Here is a 22,795-nt window from a genome sequence, read left to right on the forward strand (position 1 = left end):
ATGGCAATTGGCACAGAAGTGCAGGCTTGCTAGGGGTAGACTAGGACATGACATTCTCCATGAAAGTTTGCTGTAGTTTGTTTAGATGAAAACACCTTCAGTCATATTCATGTATACTTAAAAGGAAAGGTGCATTCTCAGATATATTATTAATTGTTTATAGTACAGCAGAATGAATCTGTTGTATATTTCTATAATGGGTTTTGTTTACTTTTTCAAACTGCTGTATCTCTCTTATTAGTTCGGGCTTATTGCCCAAAAAATATCTGTGGCTGTTTAATAAGATTGGGTCCACAGCTGCTTAGACCACATTTTGGGAAAGAAAAGACTTCTCAAAAATTACCACTTTGTGGACTGCAAATTCCTCAGACGTTCTTTGTGCTTGACTGCCATCTGCAGTACTGTTCAGTTATTGCTTCTGGGAAATGTCTATCCTTTTTGTAAATTATTTTTAGGTTGTACCTACTTATTATAAAGAAAATATGGTGCTGCAAAACCCCTGTTTCTCTTGTGGTGCCTTGAAACTGAAATTGACCTTGAAGTGCGTCCCTATTTTAAAATTTAATTATTTATTTACTTTTCTACTATGAGCTCCATGGAGTTCCTAATGAAGGCCGTCATGTCTTCTGCAAAACAGCAACAACAGCATCTTATTAACTGATTTGCACTTCAAACATTTGGACTAGTTTATCTCTGTAACCTTGAGCATAACATCACAGCCTGTGACTTTGCTCTGAAAGCTTTTCAAGCACTCATTGTAGGCTGAGAAAGGCTTTATTTATGGTGGTAACACAATAGAGAACACCCTTTGGAGGTTGGTGCATTATGACTCTACAGCTGTTGAATGCAATCATTTCCTATGTTTTTGCTGCCCAGGTTTCCGGAACAGCTTTGAGGAGTTACAGGCAGAAGAATGTGGCATTCTGAATGGATGTGAAAATGGACGCTGCGTGAGGGTGCAGGAAGGTTATACCTGTGACTGTTTTGATGGTTACCATTTGGACATGGCCAAAATGACATGTGTTGGTAAGTGGATGTCACATACAGGCCACTTGCAGAGTCCGCCAAATGTAGAGGATAAGCCGGCACCTCTGATTTTGATGATCAGATGTGTTTTCGTGTTTAATGGTTTCTGAATCCTACGGTTCAGCGGCACATTCTACTGGGAAGTTCTCCTGCATGTGCCCCATGGAAATGAGTGGGAGCTGTTCAAGAGATGAGCAGTGGTGCAGCTCCTCTTGCGTTTCAGTGGGACTTGCACTCAAGAGCTTCTTGGTGGATTGTGCCCTAAATGCAAGGGCAGCCTGCACTAAATTCCTGCATGGTTCACATGACTAGCAGAAGAGGTGAAACAATCAGGGCTGAATGCGCAGCCCACGTAGTTGACTTCCCTTGGTGACTGTAAGAATTTACTAGAAAGAAGGTACCTGCCTCTTCCTACACTCCTAGGAGTAAAACAACTAGTGCCTAAGCAGGCATGCATAAAACAGTGGCTAGCCAGGCCCCTTTATTAGGAATAACCCTGTTCACTGTCTAATCGGTAAAATTTACCTGCCGCAAGTGCTGCTGCATATGTATGTACACATGCTGTAACTTTAGGCTGTTTGTGGACAAATTAGGATCTAATTTGGATTTAATTATGTTCAACTTACATGGCAGGTAGGACGTGGGAGGCACTGTGGTCTAAACCACTGAGCTTGCCGATCAGAAGGTCTGTGGTTCGAATCCCCACGACTGGGTGAGCTCCCATTGCTCGGTCCCAGCTCCTGCCAACCTAGCAGTTCGAAAGCACACCAAACTACAAGTAGATAAATAGGGACCGCAGGAAGGTAAACGGCGCCGTGTGCTGCTCTGGTTTCTCCAGAAGTGGCTTAGTCATGCTGACCATATGACCGGGGAAAACTGTCTGCAGACCAACGCCGGCTCCCTCGGCCAGTAAAGCGAGATGAGTGCCACAACCCCAGAGTCGTTCACGACTGGACATAACTGTCAGGGGTCCTTTACTTTTACCTTTTTACATGACGCGTAAAGTTTTACTTGTGTATTTGTCCTGTATTTGAACACTATTACCTTGCGTTGATGGAAAGATGATGTCATGCTCATAAACGTAGCTGCTTTTCTTGCTTTTCTTTGCACAAGATAGAAGACCGCAGACTGGACACTGAAAGTTTTCTTGTTAATCGCAGACTTGAATGCAGGGCTGGTGGGCAAGTCGCAGCAAACTGTGCTTCCCTCAGTCTTTGACAGCATCTAATACCACACTATTTCTGACCTTGTTTGCTTTTCCTTCTAGATGTGAATGAATGCAATGAACTGAACAATAGGATGTCTCTCTGCAAGAATGCCAAGTGCATTAACACAGAAGGATCGTACAAGTGTTTGTGTCTCCCAGGCTATGTCCCATCAGACCAAGCAAATTACTGTACACCCCTGAACTCGGACACAGAGAGTGAACTGGAGTAAGAGAAGCAGCAGCTGCCGTGTAACTTTAAGCCCATATACTCTGCACTGTAAAAAGAAAAGAAAAGAAGCGTATTTAACTTGAGTTAAGGACGCTCCTCATCCAGATGTTGGCTGTGTGTGGAAAACAAGCAATAAAACATGTCTTCTTAAAAGTGAAAGGTGATGGTTCAATATACATCATCTTCACTAAAGCAACAGACCAAATGGACACATTTCCCTGTATGGAAGAAGCAATTAAGTATATAGTGTGTTCATAAATAAAATTCACAGAAAAAAGCAAAATATGCTGTTATTTTGAACAGAAGGGTGGTATTGTGTTGTTGTTTTTTACTATTGCTTGGTTTATTTGGCATTTAACTAGTTGTGAAAATATTTTATAGTCCTTTTTTATTTAGCAGTTCTTTGCCTACTATTCCTTTGGAAGCTTTCCCCTTTTGATCCTGTATTGCAATACAGTATAAGCAATTTTCTAATGGTTATACACAAAATAATGCTCGTCTTTGTCTGGAACATTGGCCAGTGACTTTTTAAAATGACTATAAATGTCTGCCCTGTGGAGCAGACACTGTTTTTTTAAAATAATGTACACTTCATGGAGATAAATCCATTGTATTCATTTTGTATTCCATGTGGCCTTTTACTGCACTTAACATGCCTTAGAACCTGCCTTGCCAAGTTTCAAAGCTGCTAGAGGACGACCATTGAATATCTTTTGTACTCTGTAACAAAAGATCTAAGCTCCTGTTTGTATTGTAATGTGTAAATTAAACACAGATCTTGTATTGGTTACCCTAACATATTAAAGCTGTATATTAAAACTCAATAAAATCTACAATTTTTTAGAAAAATTGAAGTATGTATTTGCTCTAAGGTATTCTGTTATTGCTTTGTGATTATTTTATTACAGCTAATAACCCAGTGCTTTATAATGAACATACCGAGCTACTGTTCTTGACAGCATTTTTTAATTTTTGGCACATGACATTTCCCTGACCGTGGCAATTGTTGCTACCACGTAGATCTCTTTAGATATATTCATAAATATATCTGGTTCATTCTCCATAAGGAGGATGCCATTTTGCAGACCACTGCAAACCTCATCCATGTCAGATGGACAGTTTTGTGTAAAATTTCATTTTATCCTTCTAGCCACTAAATCAGAGGAGCAGAGAGCCATTGTTTCCACATGGGCAGCTGAGGGACTCAAGAAGCGGAAATGGCTGCATCAACCTCTCAATATATGTTTAGATTTCACAAGCACCTTGGACATAGGTTGGAAATCCTCCACCAATTTAAGAAACAACAGTTTTTAAAAGTCAGCAAGTTGGGGAAGAAAACTATAAAAACATAGGTTCAGAACAGTTTGTTAAAAATGTATCTGGTCCTTCATTTCATTTCACTTCACTTCATTTCATTTACAAATACCAATTTAAAGTATTGGAGGGGGTTAGCTATAATGGAATTATACAACAGGTTGTATTTGTTTCTTTCTGTCTGTCTCAGGAGACACTCTCAGGAGTGTGCTTTCAGGGGGTTGAAGTCAACCTGTTGGAGAATGTTTCTGCCATCCCTCTGTAAGCCCTTTCTTTGTACTGATCGTTATATAATGAAGGCCAGAGGATCCAGAACTTTCTCCCCATTCGTGGCTCCAGTTTTTTCATGGGGGGTGGGCACAGAGAGAGCCTCAACACTAGCCAGCTGGAATGGATATATAATGTGAAAAACACAGCCCTGAGACAGCACATAGAACTGGGTTGATTAATTTTCCAGGTGTAGCTGGTTTAGTGTTGTGGAAAGGACTTTGGAAAGTGCAATCATTACAGTCGTGTTGTCTTTGAATTTCCCCATCAGCCTGCCCCAGCCCTGTAAACTGAGGTGTGAAATGCCCATTGACTTGCATTAGCTCCTGTGCTAGTCAGGATAGTTTAAATATCAACTTTTGTTAACTATCTAAAAATATACGATGCTTTACAGTACAGAGCAGGCCCCTGCTTAAGGAGCTTACAACCAAAGCTATAGCACAGAGAAGACTAACGAAAGGGGTAAATGGAAAGGTCCACACGGTGGACCCCAAAATGGCGCCTCCCTCCCTGCCAGGAAAGAAGGGATGAAGGAAGATCTACATCAGGAACAAGGGGGGAAAGAAATATTGGAATCTGCTGCCCCCAGTGAACCCTTTCTCCTCAGGCAGCCATCTCACCTCATGGGTGGGGCAGCCCCAAATAAAGATCTACATTGCAATCTGCTACCCCTGTGGCTTCTGTTGCCTGAGGCAGCCACCTCAGCTTGCCTCATGGATGGGTCGACCTTGGTAGCAGTAGAGGTGGTGTCTTTTGTACCCAGGATACTTTTTACAAACTGTAAATCCCTGTTCTTATCTAAAATTATCCCAAAATATTAGTGTTTTCATCTGTTTTGCCGCAATGTTATAAGTGAGAGCAGTTGGTGCAACATCACTCATGCCCCAAACATAAAATGTACAGCAAATTAAAGTCAGCGTGCGGAACCTTTGCCCCTCCAGATGTCTCTGAACTGCAACTCCCATCAGCCCCAACAAGTGTGGACAATGGCCAAAGATGGTGGGAGTTGTAGTTCAGAAACATCTGGAGGGCCAAAGGTTCTCTACACTGGGTATAAATGAAAGGGGAATGGAAAAAGTCAGGGGTCAGCAAAATACTAGACATTGGTTCAGTGCACTTTCATGCATTGCCTTTAGGTGTCACTGGATGACTTCCATTTCTGCCATACACAATTTTAGAATAATAGGTGCTATCAAGTAGATAGCATTAAATGACATACACTCTCTCTTTCCAGGAAGTGCAGAACATGGTTTCCTGACTCCTTGCCAAGTCAAGCATGAAAGATATATTAGACCTGGCAGCAGTACATCTGCAAATGCACCTACTCCTTTATGAACCTTCCCTCAGACCTCAAAATGAGCAACTATTGACTGGAGGCTCCTATTGACAATGGGAACTGGAATTACGTACAGTTGTACCTCGGGTCAAATATGCTTCAGGTTGAGCGTTTTCAGGTTACTTGCGGGTTTCGCCACTCATGCATGCGCAGACTCTCAAAATGATGTCACGCGCATGTGCAGAAGCGGCGAAACGCGACCCATGCACACGCAGATGTGTGTTACGTTCTACTCAGGATGCGAATGGGGCTCCAGAACGGATCCTGTTCACATCCAGAGGTACCACTGTATAGGCAAGAATTGTGCCATATAGCCAGGACCCAACTTGTGATTGACCAAATTCTTGGACCCGAGAAGAAAATATCTGTAACAATCCCAGATGTGTCAATGTGGCAACAGGAAGCCAGATTTCCCCAGAGCATGGAACACTATATCTCCACGTGGAGTCAGAACTGGCAGTGACAAACTAGGAACAAGACCTTGGAATCCTAGTAAACAGCTTGATGAACCCAGTGTGTGGCAGCCATGAAAAATCCATGCTAGGAATCATGAGGAGAGGAATTTAAAATAAAACTGCCAATATCTGAATGCCATTATGCAAATCTATGGTGCAGCCACATTTGGACTACTGTGTACAAGTTCTGGTTGCCTCATCTCAAAAAAGATATTGTAGAGTTAGCAAAGGTTCAGAAAATGGCAACTAAAATCATCAAGGGGAAGGAGGTAACATTAAAGTTTATAAAATTATGCATGGGGTGGAGAAAGCTGGGAAATAAGAGTTTTTCTCCTTTCATAACACTAGAACTCCTGAACATCCGATGAAGCTGAACATTGAGAGATGCTCAGTCAATTTCTCCCAGGTGTAAGAGGAATACATAGGTTTGCAGTCATTGCAGTACCACATCATTCCTTATTGCAGAATGAGCATTTATTCATCAGTTTACTATTTATAAGTAATTTATTAGTTCACTGTTCCATGGCAGTCAGCTAATCCTAATAAATGTTGCATTTGCTGCTGCTCTGTGGGTTGTATGTCAGGAGATGGGCAGGAAAGAGGATGGATTGCTACAGTTTCCTGGATGATTCTCCTGACAGATGTGGTGATGGATTCTGCAATGAGTTGTTGTGGTGCACTTCAAAACTTATCACAGCTCTGCTTGTGTCACACCAATACGGCTGCTTTTGTTACTTTACATACTCTCCTAAACACACACACACACACACACACACACACCCCTCAACTATACAGCTGCAAATATAACATTTTAAGTGTGTTTTAAGTGCATTGTACAAATGTGACACTAGATGGTGATTGTGAGCTTATGGCAGATTCTATATATTTTTAAAAACTTTTTTTTTATAAAGCATTTTTGCAGCGTTTTTTATATGCGTCTAGATTCCACCACAGCCTCCAAATTTGTCTGGCTTTTTCGCTCTGAACAGATCTCTGTATGAATAAACCATATTCTAAGAATTAGCTCACATAAAGAGATATCTGGGCCATTATGAATTATTAAGATTATTTTGTCAACTCCTAGGCTGATCATGGGTGTCTAGATTGCTTTGGCCCAAAGACTGTGTTGCAAAGTACCCCTAAAATCAAGCTTCTGCTGTAAGAATGGTAGCCTGCACATGAGAAGGGAAGCTCTGCTTTGACCTGGAGAGACAAAGAGGTAACCTCCCTTTTCCTTTTGAGCAAACTTTGTTGCAACACTTCCCTCTAAATCCAGATTGCTGTAAATCTTTGCCAACCTTTGCCAACCTTTCCTTATCACTTCTAGGTTTACAAAAGAGTATCAGATTCCTTGGGGGGGAGTGTTAAAACAAGAGTTTATCACCTAAAATCCCACTTCTTTCTTCTTCCCTCCCCCCATAACAGCTAATTGAGAGGTTCCAACAGCCTAAGGCTCCCACTAAGAAAGCTCAAATGATCTGTTAATCTTTCTCCTTTCACCGGCTGGTCACTTTTAGAAGGTACAAACTCTTCCTGACTGGCACTATTTTAATTTTTTTTAGGATATAATAGCTACTGGAAATAGTTGTCGTTTTATTCTATCAGTCTCATATTTGGCCCTAAAAGCTGCTAGTAGGTAGCTCAGAATTGGGCTGTTCTTCTGCAGGGAGCACCGTTCTCTCCAAAGAGAGTTTGTGACTTTTGTGCTGCTGCCCACATCCCCTCCCTCTTCTTCACAGAAGAAAGTTTGTTCTTGGTCATAGATCATAGCTGGTGCAGAAAGTCCTGGTTCAGACAACACACTGAGCCAAACTTTGGTTTAGCTTGGCATGGGAGTAAGGTAAAAGGTAAAGGACCCCTGGACAGTTAAGTTCTGTCACAGGCGACTATGGTGTGTGACGCTCATCTCGCGTTCAGGCTGAGGGAGTCAGCGTTTGTCCACAGACAGCTTTCCAGGTCATGTGGCCAGCATGACTAAACCACTTCTGGTGCAACGGAACACTGTGACGGAAACCAGAGCGCACAGAAATAGCATTTACATTCCCCACCAAAGTGGTACCTATTTCTCTACTTGCACTGGCGTGCTTTGGATCTGCTAGGTCGCCAGGACTGGGACAGAGCAACGGGAGCTCACCCTGTTGCGGGGATTCAAGCCGCCGACCTTCCGATCGGCAAGCCCAAGAGGCTCAGTGGTTTAGACCACAGCGCCACCCGTGTCCCACCGGCATGGAAGTAAAAACCACCAGGAAAGGAGCAAAGTGGCTGTAAACTCCATCCCAGGAGCCCATCTGTTTGCATGGTCTCAGCAAGCCATACATGTCATTAGGTGAACCAGTGCAGAATATCTAATTTACCACAAAGAAATTCTAAGTTCTAGAATTAAAGACAAATGTTTCCCCAAATGTATTTTCCCAACAGAGCTAGAATTCCCAGCACTCTTAATGAACTGCAGTTTCCAAGATTCGGGGGGGTGGGGAGAGTAATCCTGTGTGTAGAAAGGGTATGTGCTCTTTGGGTTTCGGTTTACTGATTTTTCATTTAGAATAGGCATCCCCACACTCGGCCCTCCAGATGTTTTGGGACTACAACTCCCATCATCCCTGACCACTGGTCCTGTTAGCTAGGGATGATGGGAGTTGTAGTCCCAAAACACCTGGAGGGCCGCGTTTGGGGATGCCTGATTTAGAAGTTACATTCTGCCAGTGCCGGGCCTGGGGTTGTGAGCCCAGATCTGTCTGAGTGATAAATACAAGAAGAACCATAAACTCCACAAACACTTCCCTTTGTACTCACTCGCTTCTCATGGCCCAAATAAAAGCCTATTGAAAAAATAGAAAATGTCTCCAAGAGGAGTGATGAGAGCCAGCAAAACTGCACTTACAATTTTGATATTCTGCATGCGCACTCCAGGCGCTCTCGGTGTATTCTGCCTTCCCAAGTGAGCTTGGCCTGCCGTGACTTTCCTGTTTCTTTTTATATCACACATTAGTTGCTGCTCGGTGATCACTGCAGCTGCAGGTTCCTGACCCAGAAGGGCTTGAAATTATTATGTATGCTTTTTCTTGGCAGTCAAAGCCATTCTCCACACCGTCTGTAAATGTTACCAAAAATAATGCAAACACAGATTCAGGATGAGAATTTGGGAAGGGAATTGCAGCAATGCAATTAAGGTAACACAGACTGATGCCATCAAGAATGCACTTACTTCAACAAAATGTCCATTATTTTGTTTTTTACCACCAGACTATTTGCAACTCATTGTCTGAAATACCTCTGCTAAGAAATATTCGTTTTGGTGGGAGGGTCAGGATGGTACACACTATGGTTTCTCCGGCTTGCAAATGGAACCCGAAGGTTGGCAACCTTTGTAGAATACAAGCTGTGTATGTATGAACTAAGTCATAGTTCAGAGAGCTACATGTGCAACTTGTTTGTAATCAATGAGACAGCTCTGGTTTTAATGGTGCAACTGCCGTCTATGCAGATGGACGTGTTCAGAATGGAACATGTAATGTTATTCAATCCAATCAATCAATGATTTTATTTGCATGCCTCCTTTCCTAAAGTTAAAACCATGTTCAAGGCCACTTATAGCATATTAAAAATTATGTAATTACAAGCATAAGAAAAGTAGTCAAACAATAAATAAAGCATCAAAAAGTATGCACACAAATTGAACTATTTCCACAGAAATCATAAGATTTAAAATAAAGATACAAAAAAGGAAAAATCAATAGCAGCAGCAACCCCTGCAACAAACCCCCCTAAACCAGGGGTAGGTAACCTAAGGCCTGGGGGCTGGATGCAGCCCAATTGCCTTTTCAACCCGGCCCACAGACGGTCCGGGAATCAGCATGTTTTTACATGAGTAGAGTGTGGGCTTTTATTTAAAATGCATCTCTGGGTTATTTGTGGGACCTGCCTGGTGTTTTTACATGAGTAGAGTGTGGGCTTTTATTTAAAATGCATCTCTGGGTTATTTGTGGGGCATAGGAATTTATTCATCCCCCCCCCCCAAAAAAAAAATTTAGTCCGGCCCACCACATGGTCTGAGGGAAGGTGGACCAGTTCACTGCTGGAAAAGGTTGCTGACCCCTGCCCTAAACAATATCCCAGCCCAAAAGTATGTTCAGCAGCCTGTTCAGCTTTTGTTGCTCCATCATGCAGAAGAAAATAGCGTAATTCTCTTGGGCTATACTGAGCAATGGTGCCTGCCCCAATCTGAGCCTAGGCTGCTGTGACTCTGGGTAGAAGCCAGGGAGAAGAGAATGGGGTGAAGAAGGAGAAGGAGAAGAAGAAAAGACAGAAAGAGTGAGAACGCAACTTGAAAAAAAGAGACAATGCATGTATTTTTGTAAACTAATAAATATGTAATAAAAATATATTTTTTAAAAATAACTGTTGATCTATTCAGCAGGTCTTCATCACACTTGTTCTTTCTGCAGTTTGATCAGGTTCTTAACCTATGATCCCTAGCTCATGTCTGACTCACCAAAAGCTATCATCATAGCCCTTGCTCATGCCATCACCCAGAGATGACTCATATGTGGGCCAGTCATTATGGATGACTTCCACACTACATTTACACATTCCATTCAATGAGTGTGTGATCTGTGTATCTTCATGCACAAATAGCTGTGCTGTACACTGTTATTCACATGCACCATTGAACAAGTGTTAAAAGAGTTTGGATTTGGATTTGAAATCCCGCTTTATCACTACCTGAAGGAGTCTCAAAGCGGCTAACATTCTCCTTTCCCTTCCTCCCCTACAACAAACACTCTGTGAGGTGAGTGGAGCTGAGAGACTTCAGAGAAGTGTGACTGGCCCAAGGTCACCCAGCAGCTGCATGTGGAGGAGCAGAGACGCAAACCCGGTTCCCCAGATTACGAGTCTACTGCTCCTAACCACTACACCACACTGGTTCAGTTTATGTATCTGTGCATACAATAGCTGAGCTGTACAAGTGTACATAAACACTTGTACATATATATAGGCATCTTGTATCTGTGTTCAGCAGATCATGTGAAAGAAACCTCTGCAATTCATGTTCAAACAGAGCAGGGGCAGGAGCACATGAAGCAGAGTAGGGGCTGGCATCATGTCTCCAGGCAAGCACTGAGGATAGACACATCCGATAAGGAACCTCTACATGGGAGCAGCTGTTTGCATATAGGGGCTGCACAACATCGGGACACCTGGTTGTATGCACCCCGATCATGGGGAGACCTTTCACACCACATCTGTAGGGTGGTGTCCTTTTCAGGTGTCCTTATCAGAGGCAGGGCTAGCCCAGGGCCATGGTGTTGAAGGTTAAGAACACAGGGGCACCTGAAGGAGCGTCTCCATCCTCATTGTTCAGCCTGGACATTGAGGTCCAGCTCCAAAGGCCTTCTGGTGAGAAGTGGGGTTACAGGCAGAGGACCTTCTTAGTAGTGACACCTGCCCTGTGGAACGCCTTTCCGTCAAATATCAGAGATAAACAATTATATGACCTTCCATAGACATCTGAAGGCAGGCCTATATCAGGAAGCTTTCAATGTCTGATGTTTTGCTCTGTTCTTTTATATTCTGTTGGAAGCAGCCCAGGGTGGCTGGGGCAACCAGTCAGATGGGTATTATTATAGAAGAAGAAGAAGAAGAAGAAGAAGAAGAAGAAGAAGAAGAAGAAGAAGAAGAAGAAGTGCCCTACATCCAAGTAATGCTAATGTGTGACTACAGCTCTTGGCTGTGACCAGAGGGCACCACACTGCAGGGGTTGCCACAACAATGTTGTGGAACAAATAGCAAGAAACAGGGGGCACCGAATTGTAGCGTTGCACAGGGTGCCACTGAAATTTGAGAGCCCAAAGTCTGCCACTGCTGTGATCCTTATGTTCATGTAAGGCTGCAGTTCTAACCCCACTTACCAGGGGAGGAAGCCTCACTAAATTCAGTACAGCTTACTTCTGAGTAGACATGGTTAGGCTCGAACCATAGGCCATATAAATGCTATTATCAAGTGTGGCTCTGATAGTTACTTGCTCTGTTCAAGAGCCCCGCCGCGTTCCCAACATGTTTTTGATGAAGAACTCCTAAGTCACTGAGGGAAAGCACTGAGAGTAAATGGGTTCTATTGCTTGTTTTGCTGCAGATGGGAATGTTTTTAAAATAGCCACACAGTTTGAGAGGATTTCCTCCTGATGACATCAGGCAGCATCACTGGCTGATATCCTGTGCAAAGTCTCTTCCCCACCCCCTGCATCCCTTAGCATTTGTTAGATATGTTTGACTAAAGGACAAGGGAGGGTGAAGTGCTCTGAAAGCCACATGAGTCTAAACCTGAATGGAAGTTGTGTCGATGATTTCCCCTCTTCTGACACTCCCTCACTCCAGGCCCAGATTTCTTATGGGACTCTCCTCAGATTGGACAAGTAAATGCCCCCCTCAAAGCAGGACAGATTCATTTATTTAACGTTTTCACTTTAAAATTATTTTTATTGACTATCTCAAAGGACACTTAACAACAGAAGACAATTAAATATCAAAAGGCAGTCACACCATCTGCAGGTAACAGGAAACAGGTAAGCAGATAGCTAGGTGAAGAATAGAAGCTGTGTTAAGTAAAAGCTAAAGGTTTTGCTTCTTAAAAAAATTGTAGACTATTCTGCAGTTGATCTGTGTACAATGTAATTAGAAATATGAGTCCCCCCTCCCCCCCAAAAAGTATAGCAAGCTGGCTCTTGTGTTTCAGTATCTTTGCTGTCAATAAAGGAAATAAAATATTGCGACTCTCCATGCAACCATCAGCCTTAGGGGGGAAACCTCTCATTGGTACCAAAAGGATTTCACTCTCACACACCCCAATCAGTGCTAATTGCCATGTTGTTGTTTTTTTTAATAATATTTTTTATTGCTTTTTTCCAGGGTCAAAAACATAGACAATATCTCATCAAAAGCGACTTTACAGAAAAAAGAAAGAAGAAAGTAAAAAAGAAAATATTCATATTCTCCATACAATTTTTCATAATCAACTGGACTTCCCCACATCCTCCGCCCCCTGCATTCTTTACAATAAAAATAACAGCAAATTGTTACCTTGTTTCATGCGTTTTTGTATTTTCGTCTAATTATATTTTAGATTTAGGGTACTTGTTGTTAATTCACTTTTTCCCATCATTGGTCCTAGAATAAAGACATTACTCTAAACTTTGGTTCTTTCAAGGTTATAACTTAGTTTCCACCATTTTCAAATTTAATTACTGAAGCTAATTTCACCAAAACTTAGCAAATTCTCAACATTCATATAACTTATAGTGTTTTTGTAAGTAGTCCTTAAATTTTTTCCAGTCCTCTTCTATTGTTTCTTCTCCCAGATCTCGGATTCTGCCAGTCATTTCGGCTAACTCCATGTAGTCGATCAGATGCGTATGCCACTCTTCCAGCGTGGGTAACTCTTGTGTCTTCCAATGTTTAGCTATAAGGATTCTTGCTGCTGTTGTTGCATATAAGAAGAAAGTTCTGTCCTTCTTTGACACTCTCTGGCCCACAATGCCCAAGAGGAAGGCCTCTGGTTTCTTGTGGAAGGTATACTTAAATACCTTTTTCAACTCATTATATATCATTTCCCAGAAGGCCTTCACCCTCGGGCATGTCCACCAGAGGTGGAAGAACGTTCCTTCAGCCTCTTTACATTTCCAACATTTATTATCAGACAGATGATAAATCTTTGCTAGCTTGACTGGGGTCATGTACCACCTGTATATCATTTTCATAATGTTTTCTTTCAAGGCATTACATGCCGTGAATTTCATACCGGTGGTCCATAACCTTTCCCAGTCTTCAAACATAATGTTGTACCCAATGTCTTGAGCCCATTTTATCATGGCTGATTTAACTACCTCATCTTGAGTATTCCATTTAAGCAGCAAGTTATACATTCTCAAGAGCACTCTCATCTTTGGTTCAAGTAATTCTGTTTCTAATTTCGATTTTTCCACCTGGAAACCAATTTTTTTGTCCTTTTTAAAAACCTCTTGAATTTGGGCATAATGTAACCAATCTTGCACCTTGTTTTTTAATTTTTCTAAACTCTGCAGTCTCCAGTTGTCTCCACTTTTTTCTATTATCTCGCAGTATTTTGCCCAACCAACCTCCATATTAAGTCTTTTTGGGGCCTTTGCCTCCATTGGTGAAAGCCACCTTGGAGTCTTATTTTCAAGTAAGTCCTTATATTTGGTCCAGACAATAAATAAAGCTTTCCTGACAATATGGTTAGTGCTAATTGCCATGTTGTGAGGTGGGTATTTTTACCAAAATTGCAGCTGGGGAGGGAATTCTTAAACCTCCTTGAAAAGAGTGCTGCCAATGACAACTCCTCTGCACCTGGCATTTGATTTTTTAAAATCCCAAATCTGATCGCTAATCACACTACAGTGGTACCTCAGCTTACAGACACTTTAGGTTACAGATGCTTCAGGTTACAGACTCCACTAACCCAGAAATAGTACCTCGGGTTAAGAACTTTACCTCAGGATGAGAACAGAAATTGCATGCTGGTGGTGTGGCGGCAGTGGGAGGCCCCATTAGCTAAAGTGGTACCTCAGGTTAAGAACCGTTTCAGGTTAAGAACGGACCTCCGGAACGAATTAAGTTCGAAACCAGAGGTACCACTATATTGACATAATATGTAGCCAGCCTTTATTAGAAGGAAGAAGGGGCAACTGCTATCTCACTACACAAAAAATGGGCTATGGTGGAGGTTGGCCATGTGTCTCATTTCACAGAGGACAGCCCTCTATTTGAAGGGTGGCCCAGTCCAATAACAGATTAAAGATAAAGAACCACAATAAGGGAAAAAGGGGGCCTTGACGTTGCATATCAACGGCCATGCCATGGAGAGCTGACCGAGCAGACACACAAATCATGAGTAGTCGCACTCATTCCCACTAATTATTATTTCTAAATATGCATCCTAAAAAATAAATGAGCATATGCAAATGTTATGAGTAGCTGCACATAATGGGCATCATAAGCATTGCAAAACTTAACATCTATCCTATTTTTCTTTACTTCTTTCTGCTTGGCAAGAAACCTTTGCACTGAGATCAGTGCTAGAGACGGACTCAGATAATTGCTGGCTTTTACCATTTTAAGGAAGAGCAAATTGGCTGCTCTGTTCCTGTATATACTGTATAGCCTTTGCTGCAACTTAAGATCTTTTTGCACAATCTATCCTGATTAAGTTTGCGTAACATCCCCCACATCCTATTTTAAGGCTATCATAATCTATAACCATTGGCTTTTTAACTTGCCTTTCTTTCTCCCCTCCATGCCATTTTAATTTATATTTTAATACTTAACATCTGCTGGGTTAAGAATTTTGCTTAATTGTTTGTGGCCATTTGGTTAGACCTAAATAAGTATATTGTCCAATTATTAGTTTTTATTTTTGTTTTTCCTAATGGGACATGGCTACCTCCAGTTTTTCTCAAGGTTTTTTGATTGTTTGTTTGTTTGTTTCTTCTTTTACCGCATCCCCTTTCTTATTCTTCAGGCCAGGGAGAAATCCCTTATCTATAACCCACCTACCCAGTTTTCCTGGTTATCTTATCAGGAGTGGAGTCACCCTGAGCCCAACCTAGGGAGGCCAGGTGGAAAAGCAGACAAGGATCCTGCCATGGGCGTAGCCAGAATTTTTGTTAGTGGGGGCAGGCCTTTTCTTAAGGTGGGGGAGAACCTCAGTTTGTGATGTATTTTTGTTGAATTTTATTGATTTAGGGGTAGCAGCTCTCCCTACCTGCCTGCCCTTGGCTATGCCCATGGATCCTGTACCTTTAAAAGTTGCATAGGGGGGGGGGGGATCAGCAGCTGTGGCTTTTATAAGCCAGCCATATGTCCTCAGAAACTTGCTTGCAGGGGTGCTGGTGAGAAGAGGTCTGGACAAGAGAAGAAGGAGAAGAGAACGCAATCCTGTAGGTCAGAGGCTGAAGCTTGAAGGTGCATCCAGGTGGGTAGCTCCTAGCTAATACAATCCAATTATTGGTCTTCCTGTTGCCAGTTTTGTGGTAGCCATTGATTGAATAAGGCTATCAGTGACCATTAACCATGATGCCTATGCACTCCTTCAATGTTGGAGTGTAGGCAATCCGTCTTTGAATACTAGTCACTGGAACTTCCAAGTGGGGAGAGCGCTATTGCACTCTGTTCCTGCTTGTGGGCTTTCTGTAGGCATCTGGTTGCTAAAGCAGGATGTTAGGCTAGATGGGCCTTTGACTTGATCTAGTAGGGCTCTTCTTTTGTTCTTTATTGCAATGGACTTCTCACACTTTGTGTGGGTTTCATCCACATTGGTTTTTAAGGCTTTGGACCAATGGTTCCACACTGTGCAGTCTGCTGAAATGTCTAAATCAGAATTAATCAGTGGGGGAAATGTATATGTTTTAGCTGCCTAAGCAGTGGGCCTGACCCCCATTCTCCCTTCCCCTTTAGATGTTAAAATGGAAACACAAAAAGGGGGAGCTGCATATTCACATCTCTGATCTGTGCTTGCAAGTGCTTTGGGGAAATGGCACTGTGCCATATTAAGTTGCTATCTCTGCATGTGCAGAATCGGATATCGGATTCTGTGGCTAGAAGAATCGGACAAATTGGGCATTGCTGAGCAAGGCTGTAAGCCCTGCTGCTTAACTGGTTATGTTGGTGTTAATGGTTGTCTAGGTGACCAAGAGACCATCTAGTTGTGAGTCCTGCAAGTGCTGGCCTTGGCTGGCTTCCTGGTCCATTTCCACCTGGCCTGTCCTCAGTAGACAGGCCCCTAACTGACTCCAGTGACAAAAGGCTGCTGTTGAATGGGCCTACAATGTTTTTCATACCTGTAGGGCAGTCCTAAATGTTGTTTTTGTTAGCTTGCTAGTGTGGATTTTAAATACTACATTGAATATACTGATAGGTTTATTTTAATTAAAGCTGTTATACTGTAGTTATTTCTTGCACTTATTGGCACCCACTTTGAGCGTATCTTGGAAAAGCAGCATATAAATAACTTGGATGAAAATTGGAAGCTCCGCGCAAAACCCATGAATGTTGTTTTGGTTGTGTAAAATACAAGCGTGTAATATGAGTTGTTTGGAACTTTCATGTCATATTATGGCCAGGCTGGGGGAGGTCTCTCCTCAGTTTGTCCTGCATTTCCTGCCTGCCTTTGCTGCTGCTATAGGTTGTGCTAGGGAAGCCCTATTAATAGTACAAGAAGAGGAAAAAGCTCTTTGGAGGCAGGAAAACCAAGTCAGGAAAGAATAGGAGGAAGTGTGGCTGCCATTTCGCCAAACAATTTGGAAGGCATTGAGCCTCCAAACTTGCAATCTTTGCCATTGTTGCAGAGAATGTGATCTGAGCACAATTCCTTTGTCTGTCCTTCAGAAATATTCAAAAGAGGGCCTTGAATGAGAAGGGTGATGGAATGAAGAAGAAACCCCTTAGCTGTTCAACTTTATAGAGAGCAGAAAGCAGGAGAAACTGGTGAGACACGAAAGATCTCCACATCAATTACATGCACACAGAGGTAAGTGTACGTATCTGCATTTCAGAGTGAGTTTGTTTGTTGGCTTAACAGAGAGATGCAAGTAACTCTAAGGTCTGGATAACTAATTACTAAATAAGGTCACTGTTTTAGATTTCAGTATACCTTTTTTATAGGGGAAGAGAGATTGTAGAAGGGTAAGCCTAAACATCATTAAAAAGTTAGGTGTGTTGTAAGACCATTGTTGTGTATCTCACAATAACTACAGAAATATTATCAACACAGGTCAATTAATTTTAGAGTGAGAGGGCCCATTTAATTGTTTATAACTATAAATCAATGGATAACATTGGTCAGCCAATAGCTGCTCCTGTGAAAGAATCACACGTCATCTGCAATGAGGAAAGCATCTACTGTTCTTCTGAAAGGCACTGATGCCTCTAAAACAACAACATATCTACTCCAGCTCTCTTTTAATTTGTGATGCATGGCCCTGGTAAGTCAATGATTTGTCCCTATTTTACTTCTTGGTGATGATTTTTTTTTGGGTCATCAGTGGTTCACTTTCTAACCCCCATCCCAACTGTTCATTTTACAGTTCCATCCTGAGATCTCTAGGAGTGCTTCATTTTTCACCATGGCTACCTCAGAATAAAATCCCTGAGATTATGCAGACCTACTCAGGAGCAAATCCTTTCTGACATTAGTGTGCTACAGACTGTGCAGGGATAGGGAACCCTTTTTTCAGCCTGAAGCCTGGTTTCCTATCTGGGCCACTTTATGGTAGTTGGTGAGGTAAGAGGCAAATGTGAGTGGAACAAATGTAAATTTTACCTGTGTACAGTGGTTTAGTTTTACTCACACTCACTTGCTCATCTCTATCCTCCATCCAGGCAAGCAAGAAGAGGCATTATCAGGGTTCAAAGACAAAATATTTGGGGTATGGAGCAGAGCCAGTGAGGGATGCAGCCTGGGAAGAGGATTTGTGGTGAGGAGAGATTTCTGAGGACCTGATAGAGAGACCTGGAAAGCCACATTCAGCCCCCAGGCCACCCCTCTGTTACACACACAGAACAGGAGTCCACCAATTAGTTCTCAGAGAGCAGGGAAATAACTTCTATTTCCCCAAGCCATACAACTAAAAAAGCTATCTCAAATAAGTTACTGAACCCTTTCAGTAGTTCTGAAGCTAGAGAGGAAAGGAAGCATTTTTAAAAGCCAGGAAAAACAAGGAGGAAGTAAACAGGAAGGAATGGACAGAAGAAATGAGCAACTTTAGGAGGTGCCTGGTGCTACATAAAATGTGGTGACCCATCTCTGGCATGCAAAATGGTCCTTACCAGGCAGCCCTTTAACAAGATAGCTCATCTGTTTTCATTCTTATTCTTCTTGTTAGGCTTCGTATTCTCTGTTTAATCATGGTGCACTTTTGGGTGGAGGTTTGCTTTTCCCTCTGAGAAACCATCTCTTGACGTTGAAGGTAGGAAAATTATTTCATATTACTGGGTACTCATTAAAAAGAGAGACACACACACAAACTGGACCTCTGCTACCCAGCTGTAATGTCATAATTTAAAGGTGTGGTTTTTTTCACCTCAGGTTTTGTACGATCACATGATGGTTGCTGTGGCGTCTAGTAGCAAAAATGAGTGTGTATGAATGGGAAATGAGGTCATCTGGTATATTGTAAGAACTGGTGGTAGGGCATAGGCAGGGAAGCCTGCCGTAGGTGGAGCCAGAGCCAGTGACAGAGCCACTGATTGTAAGCGATATAATAATAGCTGGGAGCTTTTGGAAAGCTCACTGACAAGGCATGAAAGTGAAATCCTTCCCCTGTTGTTTGTTCTCAGCATCTGGAGTTCAGAAGCAGACTATTCTGAACATGGATGTGTCATTTATCCAACATGGATTATAACCAGTGCCAGAGCTACCTCAATACATTGTCAGGCAATGTTTCATAGCTAAAGGAAGATCAGGCCAATTGCAGCCTCACATGCCATTCTCTCAGGCAGGTTTCCGAAGAAGAAAAAATGAGGCTTTTTAATGGAAACCAGCATGCACACATATTGGCCAGGACCGAAAGAACCACATCAATTCCATATGCTCAAGGCATTTGTTTGGGTTAGTAGTTCTTAAACAGCAGCTCCCTGAGTTGCACGGCAAGGTTTTGAAACCGAGAGGTGCTTAAAAGCCCTTAAGATATGGTAGCGGTTCTGTCATTCAAAGTGAATGAGGTGGTTTTTTTTAGAAAAAAGGAGAAAAGGAAGAAACTCACTAGTGAGGCTCCAGCTCTTGGCTGCATCTCAGACAGCTCTTTGGATCCCAGCCTGTGAGTTGCAGCTGACAGCAAAGTAGAACTGTTTGGTTTCTTCATTCCATATGCGTATCTCGTCTTGTGCCTGACTAGGAGGTAGTCTCATGACTTTAAAGAGGGGATTACATAGGGAGTTGAACAATAAAAAGATTCAGTGCCATCCCCATGCTATGGCAAACGTTATGACTATTTGCCATTTTTTACTGAATCATGTGACTAATAGAGTTTTGCTAAAGTAGCAGATGATGTCTTTTTACACACACACACACACACACACACACACACACTTTGGTGAGTTTTGGACTTACCGTTATACTGTTAGACATTAGTTGCCTGTTGCAATATATGCCTGATGGCAGATAAAGAACGGAAAATATGGGTGCTACTTTGACCTGCCCTAGTGGGATATTGGCCTGCTTGAAGTCTGCTGTTGTCAAGGCAACACTTTGGGAATTAGCCTTCTGTCCTGACCTCTGTCAGTGGAAAGCTGAGGCCAAGGTATAGGATGGTGATGCTTTCGCGTGGGCTGGTCCTGTGAGGTTCTGAGCCATGAGTACAATAAGGCCTCAGGCTGCCTGGCCTCTGGCCCCTTCAGGATGACTTAGGCCTGAGGTTGAAATATGAGTTAATTTTAGGTTGGAAGTCTTGTAATGAAATGATGAGGATGTTGTTTTTAACCTGACTTGGTTTTAGGTCACTTAACTTCTTTATTACAGTTGAATTCTGTTTTTCCTTTGAAAACTTGCACAAGTGCTCTCAGGATGGCTATGCATAGATATGAAAGTCACCGTAGGAAAGTACTTGTTCTAAAATGTTTTCCTGCTAATATAAATACGCCAACATTTATTCAAGCCCTGTAATCATAAGGCATTTTTAGAGTCAATGTACTATTCCTAAATGTCTTACTAATTTATGTGTATAGCACATATAGTGCCCTAAGCCACTAAGACAAAAAAAAGTTGTGATTTGAAGGCATGAGTGTGAATTATGGCATTGGTAACAGAGACAGCATACAGCAAACGGCATCTCATAGTAGCCACCTTTGATAAACACCTCCATCAATTTGCCTAATCCCCTTTAAAGTCAGCTAAGCTAATGGTCATGCCATGGCTTGTTCCACATATTAATTACTCACTGTGTGAAAAAGTCATTTCGTTTGTTCATCCTGAATATTCTATCAAATCAGTTTTATTTTATCAACCTGAGAGGGAGGGAAAAGACCCTGATCTACTTTCTATACCCATGTGTTCTTTTAGAAACCTCTATCATGTTGTCTTTTTTATTGTAGCAGGTCCTTGTAGGGGATTTGCTCCTGCCCTTTGGCCGTTTTAGATACCCTTTTTTTGCACCTTTTGCAATGCTACAATATCATTTTTGAGACAGCACTAACTACCCCTGCCCTGGTCTCTCAGGATGAAAAAGGTCCTTTTATGCTGTAGCTGGCAACAGTAATACATAGATTAACAAGTTCAGAAACGGCAAAAGGGCTTAATGTGAAAGGAAATAAACATGTTTATCTTTAAGAGTGGTGGAAAAGATTTCTTGGCTGTATCCATACATAAATGTCTCATGACAATAGATTATGAATTGGACTGGGAATGGGAGCAAGGCGGGAATAAAAGGCCCTTTCTTCTAACGGTCTGACATTGTTTATGTGGAATTTTAATCATGCTACACTTGATGAACTGTGGGACCCACCTGACTTAGGAAATGACATGAGCTCTTTTTCCATGTTGGTTGAGCAGACTAGTAATATATTAAACCTCTTTTCCACTTAAATGCCAAGGACTTACACTGCATGGTGTGGTTAGAAAATCCCTCCAGTTGTGGATCAAATCAGCTGGGTGCTTGCCTGTCACAAGACTGCAGGGGCTGTGGTGGTGTATGTATGTGTTTACATGTTCCTTTGTAATGCTGGGCTGTTTCATGCAATATGGCTGTGACATGGGTGCTTTTGGAAAGGCCATGGTGGGGTAGTGATTCCATGCAGGAGCATCCGTGAGCACTCCATATCACCTAGTCCTTATCACCATAAAAGTCTAGAGACAGGAGGACAAGCCACATGGGAGGTTCTCTTTTAACACTCATATTTTTGTTTTTTGAAAAATGCCTCTTGTTATGTAGTGTAGTTTTCACCCTGGGCCAACAGGGGGATACTGTATATAGTTTTCACTCAGGTCTGTAGATAGTTTTCACTCAGGTCCGCGTCTGTTATTTTAGGCGGGAACTCTGGGCTGTTGTGGTTACAATGTTGACAGCCGGCTGCCTATAAATACAGGCCGGCTGAGCTGTTCGCAGTTAGTTCTATTCCAGCTTACCTTAATAAAGAGCTACTTGAAGAAATCGCTGTGCCGGCTGCTATGTCAACCCACGACGTAACACTGGCGACGAAGGTGGGATGGATGGACATCAGAGCACAGCCAGATGCGGCCAGCCTCTGAACTGAGCTGAATCACTGAGCTGAATCACAGAGCGAAATCACTGAGCGAAATCACTGGGCAGAACCAATTCAGAGCTGACTGTTCTGGCTAGAGCACTGTGTTCCATCCATCGCCCTTCACGCCGGCATCGGAATCATGGCTTCACTTGTGCCTCTACCGCCGTTTGCGCCAGCCTCTGAATCATGGGACTCCTACCTCGCTCGGTTCGACTGCTACCTCCAAGCCAACGAGCTGACAGCAGTATCAAAGGATCGGAAGCGGGGCCTATTCCTCAGCCTCTGTGGGCCTGAGGTGTTTGAGACGGCCCGAGCGTTGGTTGCGCCTGAAGCAGTCCAGGCAACACCATGGGACACGATCCAAGAGAAGCTCCGCAACCACTACGCACCAAAGCCGTCCAAGATTGCTGCCCGCCATGCGTTCTACCACCGGAACCAGGCAGAGGGGGAGTCAATCAACAACTACACCACCGCCCTGCGACAGGCTGCAATGCACTGTGAGTTCCGAGACTTAGACGATGCCCTGATGGATCGAATCGTCTGCGGGGTCCGGGACATCCATCTGCAACGGCGTCTCCTAGCCAAGCCAGACCTCACGCTACAGAAAGCCATTGAGGAGGCTGTGGCCTCAGAAGCTGCTGAACGCTCCGCCCAGGAGATCCGCAAGTCCAGCAGCCCGCGTCTTGCTAGGGAGCCAGTTCCGGTGCATC

The 22,795-nt window shown here is 42.8% G+C and overlaps 2 protein-coding genes across 20 annotated transcripts in view; both read left to right on the plus strand.

Annotated features, from left to right (window-relative positions):
- Window positions 1–3,311, plus strand: part of LTBP1 (latent transforming growth factor beta binding protein 1) — a 217,664-nt gene extending 214,353 nt beyond the window's left edge. For all 16 annotated transcript variants that reach the window (XM_083497058.1, XM_083497044.1, XM_083497052.1 and 13 more), the window contains 2 exons: window positions 877–1,026; window positions 2,294–3,311. In XM_083497058.1, the coding sequence (XP_083353184.1) occupies window positions 877–1,026; window positions 2,294–2,463 (320 nt within the window). In that variant the 3' untranslated portion in view covers window positions 2,464–3,311. The remainder of the gene's footprint in view (window positions 1–876; window positions 1,027–2,293) is intronic.
- Window positions 3,312–17,104: 13,793 nt separating this feature from the next.
- Window positions 17,105–22,795, plus strand: part of RASGRP3 (RAS guanyl releasing protein 3) — a 51,626-nt gene continuing 45,935 nt past the window's right edge. Inside the window, exons 1-2 of one of the 4 annotated variants that reach the window (XM_083497087.1) lie at window positions 17,105–17,376; window positions 18,731–18,814. The gene's annotated coding sequence lies outside the window, so the exon portion shown is untranslated. Of the gene's footprint in view, window positions 17,377–18,730; window positions 18,815–19,987; window positions 20,147–21,512; window positions 21,531–22,795 lie in introns of those variants that run through there. The other 3 variants (XM_083497088.1, XM_083497089.1, XM_083497091.1) reach the window with 3 other exon arrangements.

Source organism: Podarcis liolepis, assembly GCF_965112155.1.
Source record: "Podarcis liolepis genome assembly, chromosome: 3".
NCBI classification, from domain to species: domain Eukaryota; kingdom Metazoa; phylum Chordata; class Lepidosauria; order Squamata; family Lacertidae; genus Podarcis; species Podarcis liolepis.